The sequence below is a fragment of the Melozone crissalis genome, unplaced genomic scaffold (assembly GCF_028551555.1).
Source record: "Melozone crissalis strain CALT ecotype California unplaced genomic scaffold, PUWL_Pcris_2 ptg000061l_1, whole genome shotgun sequence".
Classification (NCBI taxonomy): Eukaryota; Metazoa; Chordata; class Aves; order Passeriformes; family Passerellidae; genus Melozone; species Melozone crissalis.
The window spans coordinates 6,952,607-6,974,570 of NW_026535839.1; the positions used below are offsets into that span (position 1 = coordinate 6,952,607).

Here is a 21,964-nt window from a genome sequence, read left to right on the forward strand (position 1 = left end):
TCGCTGCCCGTTGTCCCTGCCCGGTGTCCCGGTGCCGGTGTCGCTGCCCGGTGCCGGTGTCACTGCCCGGTGCCGCCGCTGAGGGGCGCCGGCGGCTCGCTATGGGAGTCACGTGACCGCAATGGCGCAGCGGTTCTGGGTTCTGAGGTGTTGCTGCTGCCGCCGCTTCCAGGGGCAGCAGGTGGGGACGGGACGGGATGGGACGGGACGGGGCGGAACGGCGACAGTGGGTCCCGGCGCTGACCGACCTCTCTGTTCCCTCCCAGGCCAAGCGCAGCGGCCGGTGGAGCTGCAGTGTGTGCGGCCAGCGGCAGGCCGTGCAGAAGGTGAGGGCAGCCCTGCACCCTCAGCCGCGTGCGCTGGCCCTCGGTGACACCTGGGCTGTCGCCTCACACCGTGCTGTGCCCCTCTGGCTGCTCCCTCAGCCTTGTCTTCATTCATTCTGTGCAGGTTTATGGGCAGGGCTCGGGCCTGGAGTGCAGGCGCCACGTCCAGAAGCTGAACTTGCTGCAGGGTGAAGCAGAGGAGGCGCTTGGTTGGACATCTCGGTACGGTGTTTAATCTTTACCTGCTCATTGCTTTTGATGTGCTGCAGCTGATTTGCGCCTTCACACACCCAGTCCCTGTTGGCCAACCCGAACGTGTCACAGCCAGGTTTTCTGGCCTGTGGAGAAGCCTTGACCCTGCTGGTTTTGGCCTCATCTCATAGAGCAAGCTCTTTGTTTGGGGTTTAGTGTCCTAGCATGTTTCTTCAAGTAAGGATTTCTCTCAGATAACTATAGGTGATCAATAGCATGTGTTGGTCAGGCCTTTACTCATTAATATGTACACAATAGAGTTTAGGTTTGTTGGTTTTTGATTTTTTTTTTTAATTTGGTCTTTCATATGTACTGTTTGATGAGCTAACTGTGGAGAGGCCCCTTTTACACATTACATCCTCAAAAAACATCCATTTGAAGAAGTTGCTGCCTAACTGTTGGCACTTAGGGGGTTCACAATGGGAATCTGTTGAGTAATCACTGCTGCTAGTGATAAGAGACTTGTTCAGAGCAAACACTTCAGTGTAATTCCTGCTGGGCTGGAAAATCTGAGTAGCACCTTCCTGTTTATTTCATTTCTGAATCTGTTTAAAAATCATGTAATCTTGAAATGGTCTTGAACTCGTCCAGCCTCCTTTTTACTCAAAGTTATTTTCAGAGATCAGTCAAGGGTAGTTATATAACCTCGTTGTGACTACACAGCGCTTCACAGTTAGGCTTGGGGAAGAAAACTCATTGTTCACTTTATCAAAAAGTGTTGCTATTTTTATTCTCAAAGAATTGTGAAATTCAAAACATTATGAAACAACTTCCCTTTTCCTTGCTTTCATGGGATAAAATGAGTGAGTTTAAACTGTTGTAGCAAACAAACACTGTTACATCCCTCATTATGATCAATTAAAAATTATAATTTCATAATTAGTGGCTTTAGATCAAACTTGCAATTTTGTATAGCAACAAGGAGGGCTCTAACTAGAGCCTGTAACTAGATTTAATCAAGTATTTGTGCAATGTATTTTGTAAATCATTCATTTAGCATAAGTTTTTCCATAGATCCTGTTTTTTCTGATATGTCTTCTATCCAGTGTTCCTATCCATGCTTTCTGTTCAATCCCTTGTGCTATGACTGGGTGATTTGAAGCCTATAAATCAACAGACAGGAGTGTGTTCTAGAAATTATAGTTTAAACCTCTATTTTAGGTGTGTAGAAGACTCTGTAAATGACAGCAAGAATAGAGCAGCACAGCATGAGGACAGTTCAGTCCAGCAGGTAAGATCCCTGCAAAGCTGAGATAAATACAAACCCATTCTGTCCTGGGTGAATCCTCCTGAAAACAGTGGCCCCTTTATGTGGTTCAGACAGCTGAAATGGTGTATCAAATCAGATAAATTATTTGATAAATCCTGGGAATGATACAGGAGTGCCATCCTAAACTGATTCATGATTTGAAGCATTCAGCACCTGTAACAATACCAAAAATGAGAACCCCCATGTTTTGCTGGTTTTAGTAACTCTCCAGTGTTGTAGGAGGGAAGGACAGAAGGCAGTCGCTGGAGTAAATATCTGGACCAGGAGAGTGAGGATCAGGAAGATGAGGAGGAGGCAGCTCTGGAAAGGCAACAGTTCTGTTCCCAGAGAAAGAACACTGTGGGAGAGCAAAGGTACAGAGAGAACTTGCTTTTGCAATTCCTGCCCCCGAGTTGTGACACTTGATTTGGAGGTGTGGGAGGGAGCTCAACTCAGATCTGAGCTCGGGTGCAGGTTGCAGTGTATGACCTTAGCTGAGGGATTTGGTATTTGGGGACAAAGAGCCATCCACTTCATGAACCTCTCCTGTGAAAAGAATCTGTGTAAAGAATCACAGTGGATCTAATCTGTCCTCTTTGGGAATGGTTCTCTTGGCCAGGAGACACCCGAAGCGCTTCCTCTCCAGCGATGTTCCGGAGCATGCAGAAGAAAGTGGAGTTTCTCAGTTTATCTCTCAAGCCAAAAAAGTTAAAACCACTGAGGTATTTTAGCTATAGAAGATGCTCCTGACCTCTTTTGTATCATCATGATTTTGAATTTTTGTGAGTCTTTCTCTGTTCTTCTCCAAGCAAGCCAATGAATGACTGGGGAGGAAAAAAAAACATGTTGGGGGTTTCTCTCTGAAAGGTTTTATTTAGGCAAAGCTAATGCCACCTTTAATGCTTCTATGCTGCATTTATAACCAAGTTCTCTCCTTTCTTACAGTGCAAGAAATACTCTGTAGCAGTGCCTGATGGAGATGCTGGTTCTGTGGTTCCTGCTGTCTGTGAGACTGTAGTGCCTGAGGAGAATACACAGCCCCCAACTGCTTGTACCAAACCATCCAAGTGGGGAAAATATCTCTCATCATCTGACAGCTCTAGTGAAAATGCTGCTGCAGTGACCATGGCACTGCAGGAGGGCACTGGAGGTGTGGAGCTGGACAGCACAGCTGCTGGTGGGGCCTGGAGGTGCTCAGGACAGGCTGGAAGAACTCTGCCTCAGGGTACAGGTTTTAAATTTAAAAAGTCTGTTTCTAGCAGTGAGGATCTCACCTCAACACTGCCCAGCAGCAGGTGCTCAGTTGAGGATGGGCTCAGAGAATCTCACAACCAGGTGTTAAGGGTGGGAGCTGCTGCAGAGAACACTGCAGGAAGGTGCTGCTTGGCTACCACAGGGAGGCCAAACACCCTTGTGAAATCTAACCCTGGACCAAAGCTGAGCAGCATTTCTTGTGAGCAACTCTTCTGTACAGGTGAGGAGTTTGATGATGATCTCTGAAGTTCAGGCATCTTTGGCATGTCTTTCTTGATTCTACTGTATTTGAGGTGTTATTTACTGAGACAGTTTTGAACTAAAGGTGGTTTCACTCAAAGCCATAGAGAACTGCACTATTAAAGTTGTTTACTTGCTTGATGGTTGTTTGGGGGGGAAGGGAAGGAAGGAGAAGAGACTGTTGCTCTCAGGTTACAGGGTTGTCTAGCAACCTCAGCAGCTAGAAATAGGAATGGAATTAGGTCAGCCTGGGGAGAGAAAGCTCCCAGGCTTTAAGGATTCGTGGCCTGTACAATTAAATTCTGTGATTAACTCCTCCTTACAAGCTACAGCTCTTTTCCCCCGAACTACAGCTCTGTTGAAATCTCCCATAGCAACCCTTTCCTCCAGAGCTGTAAGCAAGCTCCAGAGCCAGCAGAGCACTGGATTTCTCTTCCTACGTGTAGCCCTCAGTGTACACCAAAGATGTGCAGAAAGCAGTCCTGGGCTGCTTTATGTTGTCATGGTTTGACACTGGCACAAGGCCAGTGCTCTCATGAAAATACTTTTTTTTTCAGCCCCATCCATAAATAATGTAGTTGTGATACTGAAATGTTCCAGACACATGACATGCAGTAGTATTTATTTTTCCTCCATTCTACAAGCACTTAAGAACATGAGACAGAAACCCAGAGTAGGAAGAATGATGAACCAAAATAGCTTGTGCTGCCTTATCTGCTTTCAGCTAGAAAAGTGCTTTTTGTTACTACTACAAGTGAGGTGGCTGCTTAGAATACTGGATGGCATCTAGTGCTGCCCCAATGTCGCAGTTCTTGGTCTGCAGGAGCCGAGTGAGCCATCCCCCCTCATCAGAGAAGCCCATGGAGAGCATCTGGGACAGAGACTCGATGAGGCGAGGGTCAGCTTCTGTGGGGAGAAGAACAGAGTTCAGCTATTTCATGTAACTGGAAAACCAGGCAAGGCTTTAATAGCACTCTTTGAGAGGAGACATGCTCCTCTTTGTCTCCCAGGAGTGCAGATGTTTGAGATAAACAATACATAATCAGAGCTAAGGAAAGTGCTTAGTCAGGCTCAGCTGGCCTTGCTGTGGGACTCTGGTGCTGCTGATGTCAGTTGAGGAGCCTTGGATACTGTTACTGGCTCCCACAGCAAAGTGATGCCCTAAAGCCACAGGATACTGGTCCACATCCTGCATTAAAAGGCTCTCAAGCAGTACACAGCAAGGGCATGATTGAGGACAGCACCTATTTTGTGTGGCTCAAATGGCATAATAGCCCAAGGTCAGACATCTGGCTAAGACTTAGCAGCCCACATTCAAGAGAGGAACCACCTGATCATCTCCAACAGGGTGCAAGAGCTGCCAAACCTGCTCAAGTCAGGGACAGGTTTAGCTCTATCTTACACAACCTTTGTTTTTACCACCTCTAGAACAAGTCTGCTTGTGTCAGGCCAAGTTGGCAGTTCCCAGGCAGAGTTACTCTTAGCTATGAACGCTGCTCCCACTGTCCTACCTGGGGGCAGGTGTGGGTAGAGAGCAGCTTCTCGCAGTCCTGTAGGGCCTGGCTGGGGAGGATCCCGAGGCACAGCCAGGGAGCTGGGACCGTCTGTGTCTGGCATCTGCAGAGACTGCAGTTCACCTGTGGAAGGATCCACTTCTTTGGACGATAAGTGGGTCCAGTCCTCCTCTCCCCCTGATGAACTGCTAGACTCACTGTGTTCCTAGAATGGAAAAAAAAAGGGTCCAGGTGCTGTAGTGCTTTCCAGGCAGTATGCACATTCCTACTATTTGCCTTTAATGTAAAGAATTACATCCACAAGAAGTCCCACCACCTTGGCTGTAAATCTGCAAAGGTGCTGTGTATCACTTAATCTGCTCTCATCTTAACATTCACTCCCACAGTACATTCTAAGTGATTGTATTCAATTACTGTTGTAGTTCATGTACCTGGGAGTGGAAGCTGCCATCTTCCATTTGTGTGGGCACAGGATCTACCACCATGTCTTGCATCTGTTCTGCAATGACATTTACTTGTGCAGCAGACTCTGTGTTATTCCAGTCTGCTTTGGTCTGAACATTCTGGGTTGGAGCACTGCTGGCTGCCTCAGCATTGGTCTTCTCTTGGTTGGCAGAAGTGGGAGTCACTTTGCTTCTCTGTCCTCCGTGTTCCACATCAATATCAACTTCAATACCTAGAAAAGCATTTGAGGTAGACAAAGTCTTAAGAGGTGTTTCCAAAGCACAGTCCTAAATGGATCAATCCTGCTCTACACTCTTAAAGTTTCTGTTGTCCTACAATCTGCCATGTAACATGCAGGAATTAAAATGCAAAGCCTTCTTTAATAATATGTCCACATAAACCAGGCAAAATCCAGAGTCACCACTGACTTGAAGTTAGTGTTACAGTGCTGACAAATAAATGAAATCTCTCCTCATTTTTTCCTCAAAAGAAAAGGTACTGAGTGGCTGTTCTAAGCCTAAGCAATATTAGTATCCAAGTGTACATTAAGCCTTTGAGGCTTAGGACACAGAACGTAGTGTCACAACAACTGACTGCTGCTCCTGCTAAACAGACCTGTAAGCCAGTCTCAGGGACTGGTAACAAACTGTAGGTCACTTACCCAGGGGACTCAGAAAAGCTGCAACACTCTCCCCAACATTCTTTAGGAAGGTGACATTGGGGTCCTGAGGCTGGCTGTTAGTAGAAGCTTCTAGAAAAACAATTTCTGTTAGCACACACAAGCTCTGAGGGAAAGGGCACCTGCAGAGGGTGTGTCCCCACAGGAGCTTAGTGCTCATTCCTGTCACTCACATACATTACAGAACAAAGCGCTACAGAGAAAAACTAACTGAGCTACCTCTGTAACAGAAAGCCAGCATTAGCATTGTTATGGCTCATTACCCATGCTGAAAGGCAGATCTGGAGTAGAATAGTGACATGCTTGACCTAACAGCTCGGCTTGGTTGGGTTCCAGATACTTTATCTGCATCCTCATTGACTGCACAGACCCAAGCACACCTAAAGTAATCACACTTAGTGCTGAAAGGTGCCAATCATTTCAAGCAAATTAGATTCGTTCCTTTGTTTGTCTTCCCACCCAGACTCTACCCTGTCCTGCAGAACCTCAGCTGGTCTGAGGCTCCACCACCACCTTGTCTACCAGGGCATCTCCTCTCACCTTCAGCAGCAGGTGCACTGGGGCCTGCAGTGGTGGCCTCAGCTTGCTCCGTGTTCTGGCAGGGAGCTGCAGGCCCAGGATAGCCCCAGCAGTGCATCCATGGGAAGGGTGGAACTCCATGGCGCATTTTACGGAGCCAGCGTCCTCGGGGAAGCCACTGCAAAGGGTGACACTCATGTGACACTGAGTTCTGAGCAACTGAAACTCCTAACTTGAATTTGGGGAATCCCTCTCTCATCAGTTCCCCCTGAGAGATTTTGCTCACCTCAAATGGATTAAGCAGTGGGCTTTGGAACATCACCATGTTGTGCTCCTTGTGGATGCCCTTCCCCTCACAGGTGCTGCACAGGTCATAGTCTGGACAGACACTGCACTTGAACCTGGTGCCCACCACAGGTCCCTCACAGCCGTCACAGATGACGTTGGGGTGCACCATGTTGCGGGGAGGCTCCTGGCTGCACTGCGAGCGGTGCTCCCGCTTGCACTCCTTTTTCTCTGTTAAGGAAAGGAAACTTCACATCAAGATCAGGTTACTATTTACAGCCTGGAAGTCAGGCAGAGGAGGAAGCACAAACAGCCCATCAGAGCAGTGCTGACTTACTTAGGTCAGTTTATTTTTACTGGCTGTCAAACCTAAGCCAGGCTCATGTAAGAGACCTTAAACCACGTGCAAAGAGGTTTTGCAAAGATACCTTCTCCTGAAACCAAGCATACCTTATCCTAAGTATCTCTTGGCATGCTTATTTTAGATTAGTACTGCACCACCTCATCTGGTTCCTCATCCTACCTTCCCAAGCACTGCAAGAACAAAATGTTTCTGGAGAAGGAGTTAGGAACGCGGATGCCAGGAAGCATTAACATGAGAACGGGGACAACAGGTGTGGCTCATTAGATGGACTGCAGATAAAGCTCTGAGGGCTTCTACCTGAACACAAGGGACTGGGGAGCAACTATGCCCTGGGAAAGTGGAATTAAGGCTAACACGTTGTTGTGAATATTTAGGATACCAATGCCAGTTTAGAGTATCCAGGGAACGAGAATGACAACACAGCTTCGCACTGGGCCAGCTGATAGGGCTAGGAGGAAACCTGTGGCTTGTTTATCCCACCTCAAATTCATGTTCTGTCATACTACACTGCCCTTTATTTAACCTCCCCCGCAGAGGCCGCAGTTTCCACCAGGCCCTCGAGGACACGGGGAAGGGCCAGGGCTGGGCTGGCTCGCCCGCTTTTGGGAGCGCTGCCAGAAGGCCCTCAGCGCTCAGCCGAGCCCCGCCGTGCGCTCCGTACCTTTGATATAAACACGGAATACGCCATCCCGCACGTAGGGCATCGCCAGCTCCAGCTCCTCGTCGGAGGAAAAAGCGATCAGGTCCCCGTCCTCATCTGGAAAGGGCGAAGCGCAGGATGAGGGGCCTGGTCGGGTGTCACGGGGGGTAACGGGGTACCCAGAGCACCGCGCCCCGAGATCTGCCACCCCCGGGACACCCCCGGGCCCGGCCCCAGCAGCGGCCCGAGCCCCGCTCACCCTTGTAGTGCATGCGGAAGGCGGGCGGCGGCCCGGCCCGCAGCAGCCCCTGGAAGAGCTCGGCGACGCGGTCGTAGATGGCCCGGTAGCGAGCGGGCGGCGGCAGGGTGAAGCGGCGGATCTCGCGGGCCGTCTCCTCCTTGCCCAGCAGGTAGGCTTTCACCGTCAGCGCCGCCATGGCTGTGGCGCAGCAGGAATTGCGGCCGGGAGCCGGGACACACACAGACACACAGGGCGGAGTGAGCGGCAGCGACAGCGACTCGGCGGCCGCGGCTTTATAGCGCACGGCGCAGGCCGCGCCCCCAGCAGAGCGCGTCCCCTTCGCTCCGGCCCCGGCTCCGCCCCGGGCCCGATCCCGGTTCGCGTCCTGCTCCGTCACCGTCCAGCGTCGACGGAAAAGCGCTCAAGGCACTTTTTCCTGCAGCCAGGAAAACCTGTGGATACGGCAAATGCTGTGTCTGCTCCCTGCCCTGCTCGGCCCCGGGTTCGCGTTTGGCGGCGCGGGGTTGCTGTGGTCTCCAAAGCACCAGCGGGGCCTGGGCGGGGAGGGGGTGTGACACGGGACCTCCTGGGTGGGCACCGGGACACTCCGGTGGGGCAACACCACACCACGGGCAGCGCTGGGCTGCACTGATCCCGTCACCTCTCGGCAGCGGCCACCAGGATCCACCGGGCCATGTGCCACCACGGCTTGGCCATCCCGGTCCTGCCTGTCCCGGCCATCGTGGCAAGCAGGGCCAGTTCCCCTTGGCCATCCCGGTCCTGTCTGTCCCTGCCATAGTGGCAAGCAGGGCCCAGCTGCCCTTGCCCGTCCTGGTTCTGCCTGTCCCTGTCCCTGCCATCGTGGCAAGCAGGGCCAGTTCCCCTTGGCCATCCCGGCCCTGCCTGTCCCTGCCATCGTGGCAAGCAGGGCACGCTTGGCCAGGGAGCAGAGGTGGCAGCCACGCGCCAGCCCCGCTCGTGCAGCACCCACTGGAGGGGTTTGCATGCCAAGCATGACAGGAATAAATAACTCTTCCCTGAACCCCGTGTTTCAGAACGGGGGCACTAAAAATAAGGTCACTGGTGTAAACACAACTGACATTAAGGAGGATGTGCTGTGGCCTTTCCAAGCTGGTTGGCAGCAGTATTTTTTTGCAGATCAGATACAGTTGACAGGCATCTTAATCCGGCCACGGGAGGGTTCAGCTGGCAGAACACACCGTCTGTGCTGTCCAAGCATAATTAAATAATGATGGATCAATGGTTCCTTGTTGGTGTTAATTTCCTCTCACCCAAGGGCCTGACCACTCTGACTCTTGGTGGTGTATTTCTTAGTTTAAGATATTAAGAACTTAGGAGAAACTGTATCATGATTTATCATCTTCTTTAATCAAGAGAAGCATAAATTTAAATTTCCACAATGGGAAGGTAGTTTATTTCTTGACCTAAAGTATATATATTAAAACACTTGGCCTTTCATGTAGAGACATTTTTGGCATATGTGTGGCAATGTTGAAATTGCAACTCTTTCCTGGAAAATCGTATTTACCATGGAAAAGTTCGCCCCATTTAAGTTAAAATGCATTCTAGAAAATTCAATTTCCAGGTATGACATGGCTAATATTTCCACTGTAAAGCAGTGGGTTAAAGTTTAAACACCAGCAGACTCAGGTGGAAGCATGGATGATGCTGTGTAGAAAATGATTCAGCAGCTTTTACACCAGGAAATACTGAAAAGTTTGGGTAGGCAGCAAAGCCATATGGTGTTCACCTTCCCTTTTGCCTGTTTGCAGTATGTACCCTTATGTCTGAAAACGTCAGTGAAAGCTGATGACTTGACATTGTTTGATTATGTTTTTTCTCCATAAAATCTGATGTGGCGCCAGGAGAAGCAGGACATGCAGTACAGGACACTCTGCCAGTGTTGGATGTGCCTCACCAAGCAGCACCTCCAGCATGCCCACCTCATGTCCTGCTTCTGAGGACCCCGAGGGTCACCTTCATCCATCTATAAAGCCAGAGACTGAATGTTGAGACCCAGCTCCAGCACATCCATTCCTTAGGTTCCAGGCTGTCCCAGACAGCTCCAATTCCTATTCCCTTCTCCATCCCTGCCTGTGTTTGAGGGGTATTTGAGGCACGGGGGGGTTGTCCTCAAGTTGCTTTTTACATCTTTTTACATCAGTTCTGTCTCCAGGCTAATTGATCATTGCATTTATCAAGCAATGCACTAAAGTAAAATCAGAAATGTGAGTTTTCCCTTGTGTCCACTTCAATCCATTCTCCTGGTGGGACATGCTGAGTCACGCTCAGCCTTCAGGGTGTGACATCATGCACTTTTACAAAAAATAAGGCAAACAGGCTTTCACCAGTCTGTTGTTGGCTTACCTCACCGATCACGGGACGGGGGTGACTCAGTGAGTCTCCTCCTCCTCCTCGAGGTCGGGGATTTCCTCCCAGCAAGCCTTTCCCCAGCTCAGACCTGCTCTCCCCATTACCCCCAGCCCCGCCCGGTTCCTCAGCCCCCTGGAGAAGCCATGTGAGGAGCTGTGCTCTGTTCCCACATCCACTTGAGTAGTTTTTCCTTCTGTTTGTAAGGGGATCTGGATTTTGGGATTCTCAGCATGAAGCAGTGGCTGTGTGGATATTTTCTTATGATTCCTTAGGAACCCCACAGCAGCACAGCAACCCCCTGCCCAAAAAAGTGCCTTGTTGGCCCGGGGTGCTGAGCAGTCAGCTTCACAGATGGATGTAGCAAAGGAACAGCAAAGGGAACAGGGAAAAAAGCTGTTGGAGTTTAAAAATTCAAGTTAGAGAGGAAAGGCTTAAAAAGGAGCAATTAGCATTCCTTCAGTGCTCTGCTTTCTCTCTACACCCACTTCTGCTGGGAAATGTTTTAAAAATATTTGGTGAGGTTTTTGTTCTGAGGGCATAACTAGCAGAAATACTCCTTCTGTCCAAACTTCTTATGTTTGCAATAAAGCCTTGGGGGAAGAAGGTGGGGTGGAGGAGGTGGAGGAGGGGAAATGTCCAATCTTTTCCTTGCTAACCACAGCAGAGGCTGATGGGGAAATTTTCCAGAGGAAATTTTCCCCCAAATCATTGCTCCATCCTGAGGCTCCCAGCACTGTCCCAGCGCTCCTGGTGAGGAGGGGAGGGTTTGGCCCCTGTGTCCCCCGGCTCTGGCAGGACAGTGTGTGGGGATGGAGGGACCATGCACAGCTCTCTGGGCTGCATCAATGCCCCATCCACACACAGCAATCCCACACGCTCCTTCCAGAGGCTTCTGGAGAGGTGCAGGACCTTCCAGACACATTGGGTCAGACACTGGTGACTCAGCCCGGTCCCATGACCTCTGCTTTCCTCCTCTAGCCCAGTGAAAAGCCTGTTCATGCCTCGGAAGCAGAACCCTCCTTCCTCATTGGCACAGGCAGAGCAGAAAGCTGAGCAGGGAGTTTTTTGCTGTCTCATTTTTGAGGCTGAGCTTTCCTGAAGTTTGGCTGTGCCACGTCAGGTGTTTACACAGGCTCAGCAGCTCCTCGTTGCTGTGGTGTGGAACTGTTAAAGGCAGAAAACTCTGGCACAGTTTTTTCACTGAGGCACAGGAGCAGAAAGGAAGAATGGGTGGAGAGCAGGCACAAAATACAAGCACACTTAGGGGTGTCATGCAGCTCCATAAGGATTTTATGTTCCTGGGAGTGAGAAAGTTTTTTGCAACCTATGTGAATTGCTTGGGGCAAGTGCTGCTTTGGGAATCTGACTTGTAGCTTTTGCCCTGAGTTAAAGCATCAATATGTCGACTTTGAAGGTAAAGCACCCTGTTGTCATTTTCCTCTCTCATGGTTAAGGAGATTTGGAAACATTTATATTGCAGTGAAGCAAGCCATCATGATGTTAGAACACAGCAGCCTATAAAACACATAGAAAATGAAATTATTTTGTTTCTTGCATAAAGCAGCCTGGGAAGGATCAAGCCTAAAGATGGGCCAAACTCCAGAGCCAAGCTCTTTACAGCACTAGATAAAATCAGCTATAAATCTGGATTACATTTTATTCCTAGACCTAATAAATGTTTTCTCCTTCTAATTTTTGTAACGGCCTCAGGACCTGTGGATTGCTATGGGAGTGTTTCCCATGAAAGCCTCTAATTTCTGCAGCATGCTCAGCATTGCCAACATCAGCTGTACAAAGATCATGAAACACCTTAAAAAAAACAACCCCTTTTCTCTGCATTTGCCATTTGCTGGGGGTTTGGTTCTCTGCAGTTCACATTTTAATCTTTGCACTGCAAAAGGACCAAAGTTCAAAACTTGCTCAAAACTTTAAAAACAGATTAAAAGACAAAACTGGGAAAAGAGGAATGGACGTCAAGAATAAAAGAGACCTTTGCAGATCTGAGAGAAAAATGGCAGGTGCTACAATTTGGCTTAATCCCTCATTTTGTCCAAGAGAACCCAAGGTTTTTGTCATGAGAGGGTGCTATAAAGCTCATTAATTTCTTCAGACTTTTATGAAGACAAAGTATAACAGCAGAAATTAGATTAAACTTTATCCTTGGGAAAGAGTCTAATTAATTGTCTTGGAGAAATTATTAATGTTCCTCTCTTCTCTTCCACTGCAGACAGCTTTCCTGAGTGGTGGGGGCATTTTGCACCTCTGAAACAAAACAACCAACATTTAATGGAGTACAACGTTTCCCCACCAGCAGCTCTTACTTGTCTGCCACCTTTGGGGACGAGGCTGCCATTAATTCCCGTGGAGCTGCTGCTGGCTCACGTTCTGATGGAGGTTGCTTGGGCAACGCTTTGTAAAATCCGGGTCAGGATGCACAGGTCCAGGTCTCGCCCCAAGGGGTTTTTTCAGGTTCCCGACAGTTCTGCTCGGGGTATTTCCCTGCCCAGGGCATTTCCCTGCTCGGGGATGTGGTTCGTGCTCGGCCCTGTAGCTCCTCCCCGGCTCTGGCAGAGGAGGGAGGCAGAAACTTTTGATGCCGTCCAAAGGGCTCCCTCTGCCGATTTCCCTCCCGGATTTTCGAACCGCCGGCAGAGGCCATTTCAAGATTTGAAAAATGTGCTTTAGTTCATGAACTGAAGGATATTCTAAGGATGCATTTAGGCAAGACTGCAATGGGTGACCTGTGCTTTTCCTCCTAAAGGAGGCACCCAGAGCACCTCGAGGCGGCCCCTGCCCCTTCCTGAGTGCTGGGCTCCCTTCACTGCTCACCTTCCCGGAAGGAAACAGAGTGGATGCCTGAGGCCCCATTTGGCAGATTTTCCTCTTCAGGAGAATTCCCATGTCTGCTGCAGTGTTGCTGGGAGCAGCTGCACACCCGGGCACACTCAGGCACACTCTTGCACATCCACACACACCCGGGCACACTCTTGCGCACCCAGGCACACCTGGGCACACTCTTGCTCACCTTCCCGGAAGGAAACAGAGTGGATGCCTGAGGCCCCATTTGGCAGATTTTCCTGTTCAGGAGAATCCCATGTCCGCTGCAGTGTTTCTGGGAGCAGCTGGCTCCCGGCTCCTCCCTGCCTCTCACCCGGGATGGCTCCGGGGTGGTGTCCGAGCATTGCCGAGTGCAGGCACAGCCTCGCTGTACGCTGCACCCTCACTGATCCGGACATTTCAAGCAGCAGACTTTGGTCACTGCAAGCCAGTCCCTCAATGTTTACATGTCAGGGAAATATTTTCTTGCTAAAAGAGCTCTGGGGAATTGGAGATGACAGCTTTCGCTGGTTCAGGAATTATGTACCCATGTACAGGGCACCTGAGCTGCCTGACCTCGTGCCCACTCACCGAAACACGTTCCGATGATGAAGGCAAATAAATGCCTGTGGAGCCTGACCTCGCAGTACAGTCTATAATGAAATAAGCTGGACCTATTAACAGAAGAAAACAGAAGCAAAATTTTGCGATCTGATTTGTTCTGTCCTTCACCCAGGCAAGCAGCTTGAGGTCATAACCCCTGAATGCCAGGTGCTTTGGAAGAGGGATAGCATCCTTCCAGGCAGCAGCTTCCGTTTGTGATCTGTTCTGGCATTGATTTTCTCTCAATACACATTGGATGCTGTTTCCTTCACCAAGATGAAACACTTCGGTGGGAATGGCAGCAAGGATGCTCTGCCAGGATGGCTCCTCATCCTGCACCCCAGCTGAGCACAGCACAGGGGACATCCCTGAGCCCGGGGTGAGCACAGCACAGGGGACATCCCTGAGCCCAGGGTGAGCACACGGGGGCACCACCCGTGACACCGCAGGGACCGGGACACTCCCGGGGTTCACGGGCAGGGCTGTGCGGGGTGTGCAGCACCCTGGCACAGCCACAGGAACGGGCACAGCCCAAACTCTGCAGACAGACGGACCTGGGGGCGTGTGAACAACACAGACAGACATACGGACACACACAGAGCGACATACGGACACACAGAGACACATATGGACACAGAGCGACACATGGACACAGCCATGCACGCACTCACACTCGGGTGCACCCGGCAACACCCATGCACACCCGGCCACACTCACGCACACTCGCGCACAGTCTTGCACACCCGGACACACCCGGGCACACTCACGCACGCCCGGGCGCACCCAGGCACACTCTTGCACACTCACGCACACCCCGGCACAGTCTTGCACGCCCGGGCACACTCGCGCACATCCGGGCACACTCACCTGCGCTCGGTCACACTCAGTCACACTCCCTCCCTCTCCCACTCTCACCCCGCCCCTCTGCAGTCCCACATTCCCCCGCACGAGGGCGCCCTTCACTCGCTGCCGCCCCGCCCTCGGCCCCGCCCTTCGGCCCCGCCCTCGGCCCCGCCCGGCCCCGCCCCGCCCGCCCGGCGGGCCCGGCGCGGGCGCTGCGTGCGGGCGGTGCGGGCGGTGCGCCCCGCTCCGCTCCCGCTCCGCTCCCGCTCTCGGCTCCGCTCCCGCTCCGCTCCGCCGGGGCCGCCGAGGCCGCGCCGCGCCCGGGACATGCGGCCGCCCCCGCCGGCGAGGCGGCGATGAGGCTCCGCAGCGGCACGGCGCTCACGCTGCTGCTCGGCTGCCTGTGCGCGCTGCTCTCGCTCTCCTGGTACGGCGCCTTCGGCGGGCACAAAGGTAAGGGGGGCTCGGCCGCCTCCGCGGGGACCCGGCCGCCGCCCCGCCGCCGGGGAGGGGGCGCGGGGACTCCGCGAGTCGGCCCCGGCTGGACCCGGGGGTGCGTTGGGATCCAGCCCCGGTGAGCATCCTGCGGGAGCTGGTGGATCCCTAAGGGCAGGATCCTGCTGGAGCCCCGCGGGTGCGGACTCGGCGGGATGCTGTGCGCCCCTGGCCCCGCGGTACTCCCTGGTTCCCACGGGACCGTGACCTGTGGAACCCCTGGAGCGACTGCCCGTGCCCAGCTGGGCGGGAGGTGCCCCATCCGGGGGTCTCTGCTCGTCCAGGGCTGCCCACGGACGGTCGGGGGGCTCTGGGGTGATGGGCGGGCTGTTGTCCAAGCCAAGTGCTTGGCTTGGCTTTGGCGATGTGCTTCTTTGCACCCCGTGTTTATGTCCAAAACCTTCATGGGCAATGGGAGGCAGGTGAGTTAAATCTGCGTGGTAGTGCCAGCAACTGCAGGGAGCTCTCAAATGCTGGGGGTTCTTTGGACAAACTGGTAAGGGGAGATCTGAGCATCTCTGCCTTGTCTGCATGCATCTCTTGTGGCTCGATGCTGAGTCTGGTAACTTCAGTGGATGTGGGACAGGTGTGACAGCTGTGGCTTCAGCACATGAGTGTTGGTGCTGGCTTTGCACTGAGGAGGCAGCTGCAGAGCAGAGGTGCAGGGCCCTGTCCCGGCGAGTCTGCGGGGGAATCCTGTGCAGGTGTTACAGAGATGCTTGCTGCTGGTTTTTCCTGACAACACAATAGTTGCTTTTCTCCACCCAGTCTCTCACTCAAACAGTGCACTGGACTTAGTCTAGCCTGGAGGACAATTCTGACAGTCGCTTCTGAATTGTGTCTGTACTGTGTATGAGTGTGTAACCTCCTACACCTGTGGTGGTTGCTCAGCTCTTCCAGTTCCTGCACTCTTAGAGGTCATTAAAGGTGTGTGCTCTGACCAGCCAGGCCTTGACTCTCTCCTCCCATTGCTATGGAAGCATCTCTCCCTGCCACAGGTGAGAAGCAGCTTCTGCTGAGCAGAAGCTGTGACTTGGTGGATTTGCAGTCCTGTGGCACACCATGCACCATCACAAGGTGCAGTTTGCACATAGTGCAAGGCCAGCATCAGGGCTGGGGTAGCTCTTGGGGAAGGTTTTTTGGCTCTGATGAGCAGGATGACATGAACCCACCCAGCCCCTTCCCTGGCAGCAGGCTCGGAGTGCCTGGGATTTTGTCCTGGCAGCTGCAGGTGTCTGACAGGTGGCTGCTTGACTTCCTCTGCCTCATTCATCACTGAAGGCTTTCCTATTGTGCTGCTAAGGTGATTTAAATCCCACCAGAGCTGCCTCCTGCAGAGGTTTGTGTGGTGGGCGTTTGCAATGCCGGGGTGCTGGTTCTGTACCAGTGGATTGCTTTGCTTCTGCTGGTGATATTTTTATCACCACTAGCCAAAACGTTTATTCATCACTGGCCAAAATGTTTGCATAGCCAGGTGTTGCTCTTGTGTGCTGCTTTCAGACAGGTGTACTAGACCACAGTAGTTTTGCAGGGGCAGAGGAATGCTCTGAGAACTGCCCTGTGGTTACCACTGAGCAGAGGCTTTGCTTGCAGCTTCCTCTCATAAATAAAGCAAAAGCGGCGTGCAGTGCTGTGTGGGCTCTGAGCAGCTCCTCCTGCTTCCAGAAGCAGGGTGGCCAACCCCACCAGGCACTCTGTGCTGTCTGGGCTGTGTTGTCCTTTGACACACTTTTATTTTTTTACAAGCAGCTTTTCCCTGTGGCTCGTGCAAGCGGCAGAGCAGCCCCCCGGGTACCCCTGTCCCTCTCTGGGATGCGTGTGTTCCTCTGGCACCAACAGATGGTCAGCTGCCGTGGCCACAGCAGGTCGGGCCAGCACGGGGGGCTGTGTCAGCACAGCAGCTTTCCAGCTATTGTGGACATTTACTTATCAGGCCCTTCTTCAGTACAGAGCTGGAGAAGACCTTGAGAGGTCATTGAGTCCATCTCCTGCCCTCCGCAGCATTGCTGATAACCAACCCCTTCCTGACAGATGTTTGTCTTGTTTGTTCTTAAAAACCTTCACTGACAGGGACTCCTAAGCTCCCCAGACAATCTGTTTGACATTTAGCAGCCCTCATATTAGGTTTTTCTTATGATTTGTACAGAAATGTCTTTTTCTTCAGTTTACTTTCAGGATTGCTCTTCTTTTTTCCGTCTGTTGGGAACAGGCAGAAAAGTTCCTTCTATCCTTCTTTGCAGCAGGCCAGTAGATATTTGGAAGTTGCTACCATTTCCCTTACTAATACAGATTAAACCACACTGGTTCCTTTGATCACTCTTTTTTAGGTCATGTATTCTTGCTCTGCAGTTGCTCTTGTTATTCTCTTCTGGACCATCATCCTTGGTGAGGGGTGATGCTTAACCTGGGATAAAGGGCTGAAGACTAAGTGTTACTTCATACCTTTTACAAACAATGATCCCGTTTATACATCCCACTGTGTGTGCTTTTCACTTTTGCCATAGGTGACTCATGTTTATTTTTTCATCCCATCAACCCTTCAACTATTCCTCTCCAGATGTTGTCCTGCTTTTCATTCCTTATCTTGTGTTTGCCTGGTTAATTATTCTTACCAAATTGCATTACCTCACGCTTGTCCTTCTTGAACTGAGTCTTTTTTTTTTCCAGACTGAACTTCTAAATTATCAGGATTGTTTTGAATTCTGATCTTGTCCTCCTGCATTCCTGCAGTCCCTCTCAGCTTGGTGTAGCCTTACAGGACAGTTAGCCTGTTTTCTCTGCCGTCAGCCAAGTTGTGGATGCAAGCACCAATTGGTGTTGGATCTGGGATGGGTTCCGCTGGAAGATGCTTCAGTAGAGCCCCCCCAGTCAGTGCTCAAAGAGCAGTGCCCCATTCACAGCTGGTCTTCCCAGCAGTGGTGGTCCCACCTTCTGGCAGCTCAGGCCAGTCCCTGCATCCCTGGCTGTGTTATGGGCATGTCCCATCAGACACCATCAGAGATCTCTGAAATCTTTGTTTCTTCTCCCCTTCCTGCAAGTCCTGACACCCTGTCACGGAAAGAAATATGACAGATTTGATGTGATTTGTTCTTGATGAACAAAGGTTATCTCTTGCTGAAGTTCTCCTTGTCTTCTAAGCATTTCAACTGAAGCTAAGCTGATTATTCTATAAATTGCTGCCTCCTTATTCCCATACCTGTATTTTTCAAATATAGGCTTTGTGTTTGCCAGTCCTGTAACATCAGTCATGCCCTGTGAGTGACTGGAGACAGCTCCCAGTGCTCCTGAATTGCTGATGTTGTTGAGTTCTGGGGAAGTCTGGCAAGGTGTCCTCGTTGCCTCTAGTGGGGAATAATATGATATTAAAATGTAAGGCATTGCAGAGTCTGCTTGTCTTCCCACTCTGTGTTGGGAGGACAAAACAATTAATTGAAAGAAAAAAAGCCAGAACAAACCATCTCTAGAGCTGCTTTTCCGAGACCAGCTCAGGGCTTTTTTACCTGCTAATGGTGTTCTGCTGTGCTGTGGTTATTAGTAAAGTTTTGACCTCATGGTCTGCAAAAACAGACACTGCCTCTTTCCAATTATAAATGGGGTTTGAAATAGTCTGCTGGAGTGGGAAGAGAAGGGCAGCCTCAAATAGCACAGCCACTCACCCAGGCAGCAGGTGTCCAGCATCACGCCCTGCTCGGAGGTGGGCCACGTGCTGTGCGTCATGGTGGTGGGTGTCTTGGCCAAAGTCTGATATTCTCTCTTTGCTGATTTTAGATTTCAGCATGGTTTCACTTCCCAAAACCTGCCATGCAGAAAGCTCTTTTGTAACCTGGTGTCAGGTGTTGGATGTGTAGGGCTTAACTGTGGAGGATCAGGCTTCAGGAAGGTGCAGGCAGGTGCGGGTGCCCAGTGTGGGGACTCCAGGGGACTCAGGACTTACTGAGGGATTTGTAAAACCAACAAGGGTTCATGACTTTAGGTGAGTCACAAGTACAAATGGGATGAAGGCAAACAATTTAACCTACCAATTAAATTGATGTGTTTTTTTTCATTTCCAGTGGTGAAAACTGTTCAGTTCTCATCCATAATGTTTGTTTTTATCTTGACTGACTGACCAGCCATGCGCTGTTTATGCAGCCCTTCTCTTTGCCCTTTGCAGCCTATGCCAGAGCCATAAATGCTGCAGGATATTTGGAGTTTAAGTGTTGAGATTTGATTTTTAACTGGACAGGAAATTTTAAATCTCGCAGTGAACCTTTTAGGAGACTCCCATTGGAAATGCTCTGTGTAGAGATTGGCATGATACCTCCTCAGCATGGCTGTGTAGCTCAGGGCAGGCTCTGTACCCATGTTGCCTGTGCAGGTTTCCCCTGGCAAGTTTTTTCTCTGTCAACTTTTAATGATTTCTTGTTACTCACTGCCAGCCAGCTCCTGGCATCCACTGTAAACCCTCAACTGCAGCCAACTCTGTACCTGTAGATTTGCCTGCAAAGTGAGGTTGCTGTTTGCATGGTGGCTTCACACCCCTGAGATCAGTTGTGACTGTGGTATTTTGGATGCTCACCTTGTGGGAGCTGTTTTTCCTGTGGATGCTGTGGAAATGCTTCAGAACACGTGCAGAGCTCCTTGAAGGATTCACCACACGCATCCTGGCTGGGTGTCTTGGTGCAGGTCTGAGCTCCCTTGGTCTGTGGGTGTGGTGAGGAGCAGGATGCTGGGTTTGGTGGCTGTGGGGCCCTGGCTGCAGCGTGGATGTTGCTCTGGAGCAGCAGGGAGGGCTCAGGCAGCGGCTCTCTAAGGAAATATCCCTCGTGCAGTGCCGTGCACGGCGGGATGCTCTGCTCACTGGGGATGTCCTTTGTGGGAAGCAAACTTTGTCCCGGAGGGATGTTCCTCTGAGGGTGTTTGCAAAGTCTTCTTCTATAGTGCATAAAAGCCATGAACACTAATCCGCTCTGGAAGCAGCAGAGTCAAAGCTCGATATTGTTAAATACGAGCCGTGTCCTGCGGCATCCGGGGTTCCCGCTGCTTTTTCATTTCTGTTGCCTGCACCAGCTTGACTTCAGGTTTTTGTAGTTTCTTTGAGGTCTTGGGCGCTGCCTGCAGCGAAATGGATACGAGTGAAAGCCCTGGTTTGAGCTGGGATCACTTCACAGCAGCCCTTGCAAACGTTTCCCAGCAGGAGACCCTGCAAGTGCTTTTGAGGGCTGAGGAGGTGCAGGCAGGGACCTGGCTAGGGAACCATGGAGTTTGGAAATCTGTCATTGAAATGCATGGTGAATAAAAAGGTGTGCAGGAGAATTTCTGAGAGACTTTATGTGTCCTGGGTGGTGCTCAGCAGACGTTGTGTGAAATTGGGGGCTGGAATGCAGCAGCATTTGTAAAATTACCTCACCTGTGACTTGAACAAATTCATCCCAAAAGCGAGAGGCACTGTGCAATCTGTTGAAATGCATTTATTAAAATAAATTGTTCATTGTCTGGAGTCACCTGTATATCTGTTTTGATTTTTTTTGCAGTTTTTTGAAGGCCTTTAAACGGGGCTCTTTGCCTGTATTGTGTGTGCAGGTGCTGTGTCCCATTGCTGCTCCCACACCAAGAGCTGTGGGTGCGTGATGCAGTTGAAGTTACAAGGGCTCTCTCCTAACCTGTGCTCTCCAGCATAGACTTGGATTCATGTCCTTGCTGTGTCCCTCCCAGTCTTGGAACAATCGACTGGCTGGTTTCATGCCTCAGTTCCCATCTGCTCTCTGGGGACAGTGGCATCTCTTGTCACAGGGCTTTGGAGGACACTGCCACGCTTCTGTGACAGCAGGGTCTGTGTCAGTGCACAGGAGAGGAGGAGTCAGAGGAGGTTAACACACACACCCCCAATTACATCAAGTACTTCTCTTGGTTTACTTCTTTTGCAGAACAAAACTCATTTGCGATTCCCTTTGATTCATCTAAAACAAATCATTGATTTGTACTTATATCCTGAATGTTCATTGATTATTCACTTAGTGTTTAATGTAAAACACATCTGAAGCTGGCTAGTTTAAGTGAAGCTGCCACTCATCTCCAGAAAGCCTTGAAGACACTAAGTGCTAGAGAAATTGCTTTAGCAAGGCTGCTGCAGGTAGACTTGGATTATCCATGGTTCTCCCTGTTCACAAAACCCAAACCAGTCACCAAAGGACCAATCTTTCTGTTTGTGGTATAAAGAAACACAAACAAATATCCCTACTGGAGTGTCTGGCTCATCCACAGCCACGAGGACTTTGAAGGAAGCCCTTGAGGCTGAGCCACCTGCCTAAAAATACTTGGGGATGATGCTTAATGTTCTAGGTGAAGATTTTCCATATCATTATTGTGCCAATTCTAATGTTCAAGTTTTCTTTTTCATGAGAGACAGATCAAGAGGTTGGGAGATTGGATGGCTGAAGAGGGCTGCTGTGGTGGCAGAACTCACTGGGCAAATTAAAGGATTGTGGAAAGTATTAAAATAATCAAAGGGCTTCAGCGGAGGCGGGCAGGTTAGCATTGTTAGGAGGAGAGGCTTTTCAGGGAGGGCTGATCAAGTATCTGCTTAGCAGCTTCCTGATACAGGCAGAGGATTGTTGTCTTTGATGGAGGGGAAAAAAAAATTTCTGCCTTTTCCATTTGAATTGCAGCATAGGGGGCTTTTTATTCAGCAGTGCCCTTCTTGGGTTTATTTTCGAGCTTATGTCAGGCTTCGCTTTCAAAGCAGGAAAGTCTGGGAGTGGCAGATTCCTGTATTAAATAATCTCTTTCTGCATTAATTGTGTCACTGGCCAATTCTCCTTCTGTT

At 50.6% G+C, this 21,964-nt stretch overlaps 3 protein-coding genes across 4 annotated transcripts in view; 2 read left to right on the forward strand and 1 right to left on the reverse strand.

Annotated features, from left to right (window-relative positions):
* Positions 1-118: 118 nt before the first annotated feature.
* On the forward strand, positions 119-3,597 carry MRNIP (MRN complex interacting protein). Its single transcript, XM_054288011.1, has 7 exons — positions 119-181; positions 267-326; positions 451-548; positions 1,740-1,809; positions 2,068-2,201; positions 2,447-2,549; positions 2,773-3,597. Exons 1-7 carry the CDS (start codon positions 122-124, stop codon positions 3,325-3,327), a joined length of 1,080 nt encoding a protein of 359 aa, XP_054143986.1. The 5' UTR covers positions 119-121; the 3' UTR covers positions 3,328-3,597.
* A 313-nt stretch (positions 3,598-3,910) lies between these two features.
* SQSTM1 (sequestosome 1) lies at positions 3,911-8,284 on the reverse strand. 2 transcript variants are annotated; one of them, XM_054287855.1, is made up of 8 exons: positions 8,026-8,284; positions 7,788-7,883; positions 6,764-6,993; positions 6,499-6,655; positions 5,941-6,030; positions 5,267-5,511; positions 4,833-5,040; positions 3,911-4,227 (listed from the first exon to the last, which is right to left on the reverse strand). In XM_054287855.1, exons 1-8 carry the CDS (start codon positions 8,201-8,203, stop codon positions 4,070-4,072), a joined length of 1,362 nt encoding a protein of 453 aa, XP_054143830.1. In that variant the 5' UTR covers positions 8,204-8,284; the 3' UTR covers positions 3,911-4,069. The 2 variants fall into 2 exon arrangements, with proteins under 2 accessions (XP_054143830.1, XP_054143829.1); XM_054287854.1 differs by lacking the exon at positions 5,941-6,030 and having other exon boundaries at positions 8,026-8,282.
* A 6,691-nt stretch (positions 8,285-14,975) lies between these two features.
* Positions 14,976-21,964, forward strand: part of MGAT4B (alpha-1,3-mannosyl-glycoprotein 4-beta-N-acetylglucosaminyltransferase B) — a 50,226-nt gene continuing 43,237 nt past the window's right edge. Inside the window, exon 1 of the mRNA XM_054287818.1 lies at positions 14,976-15,117. Coding sequence (XP_054143793.1) covers positions 15,021-15,117 — 97 coding nt within the window. The 5' untranslated portion in view covers positions 14,976-15,020. The remainder of the gene's footprint in view (positions 15,118-21,964) is intronic.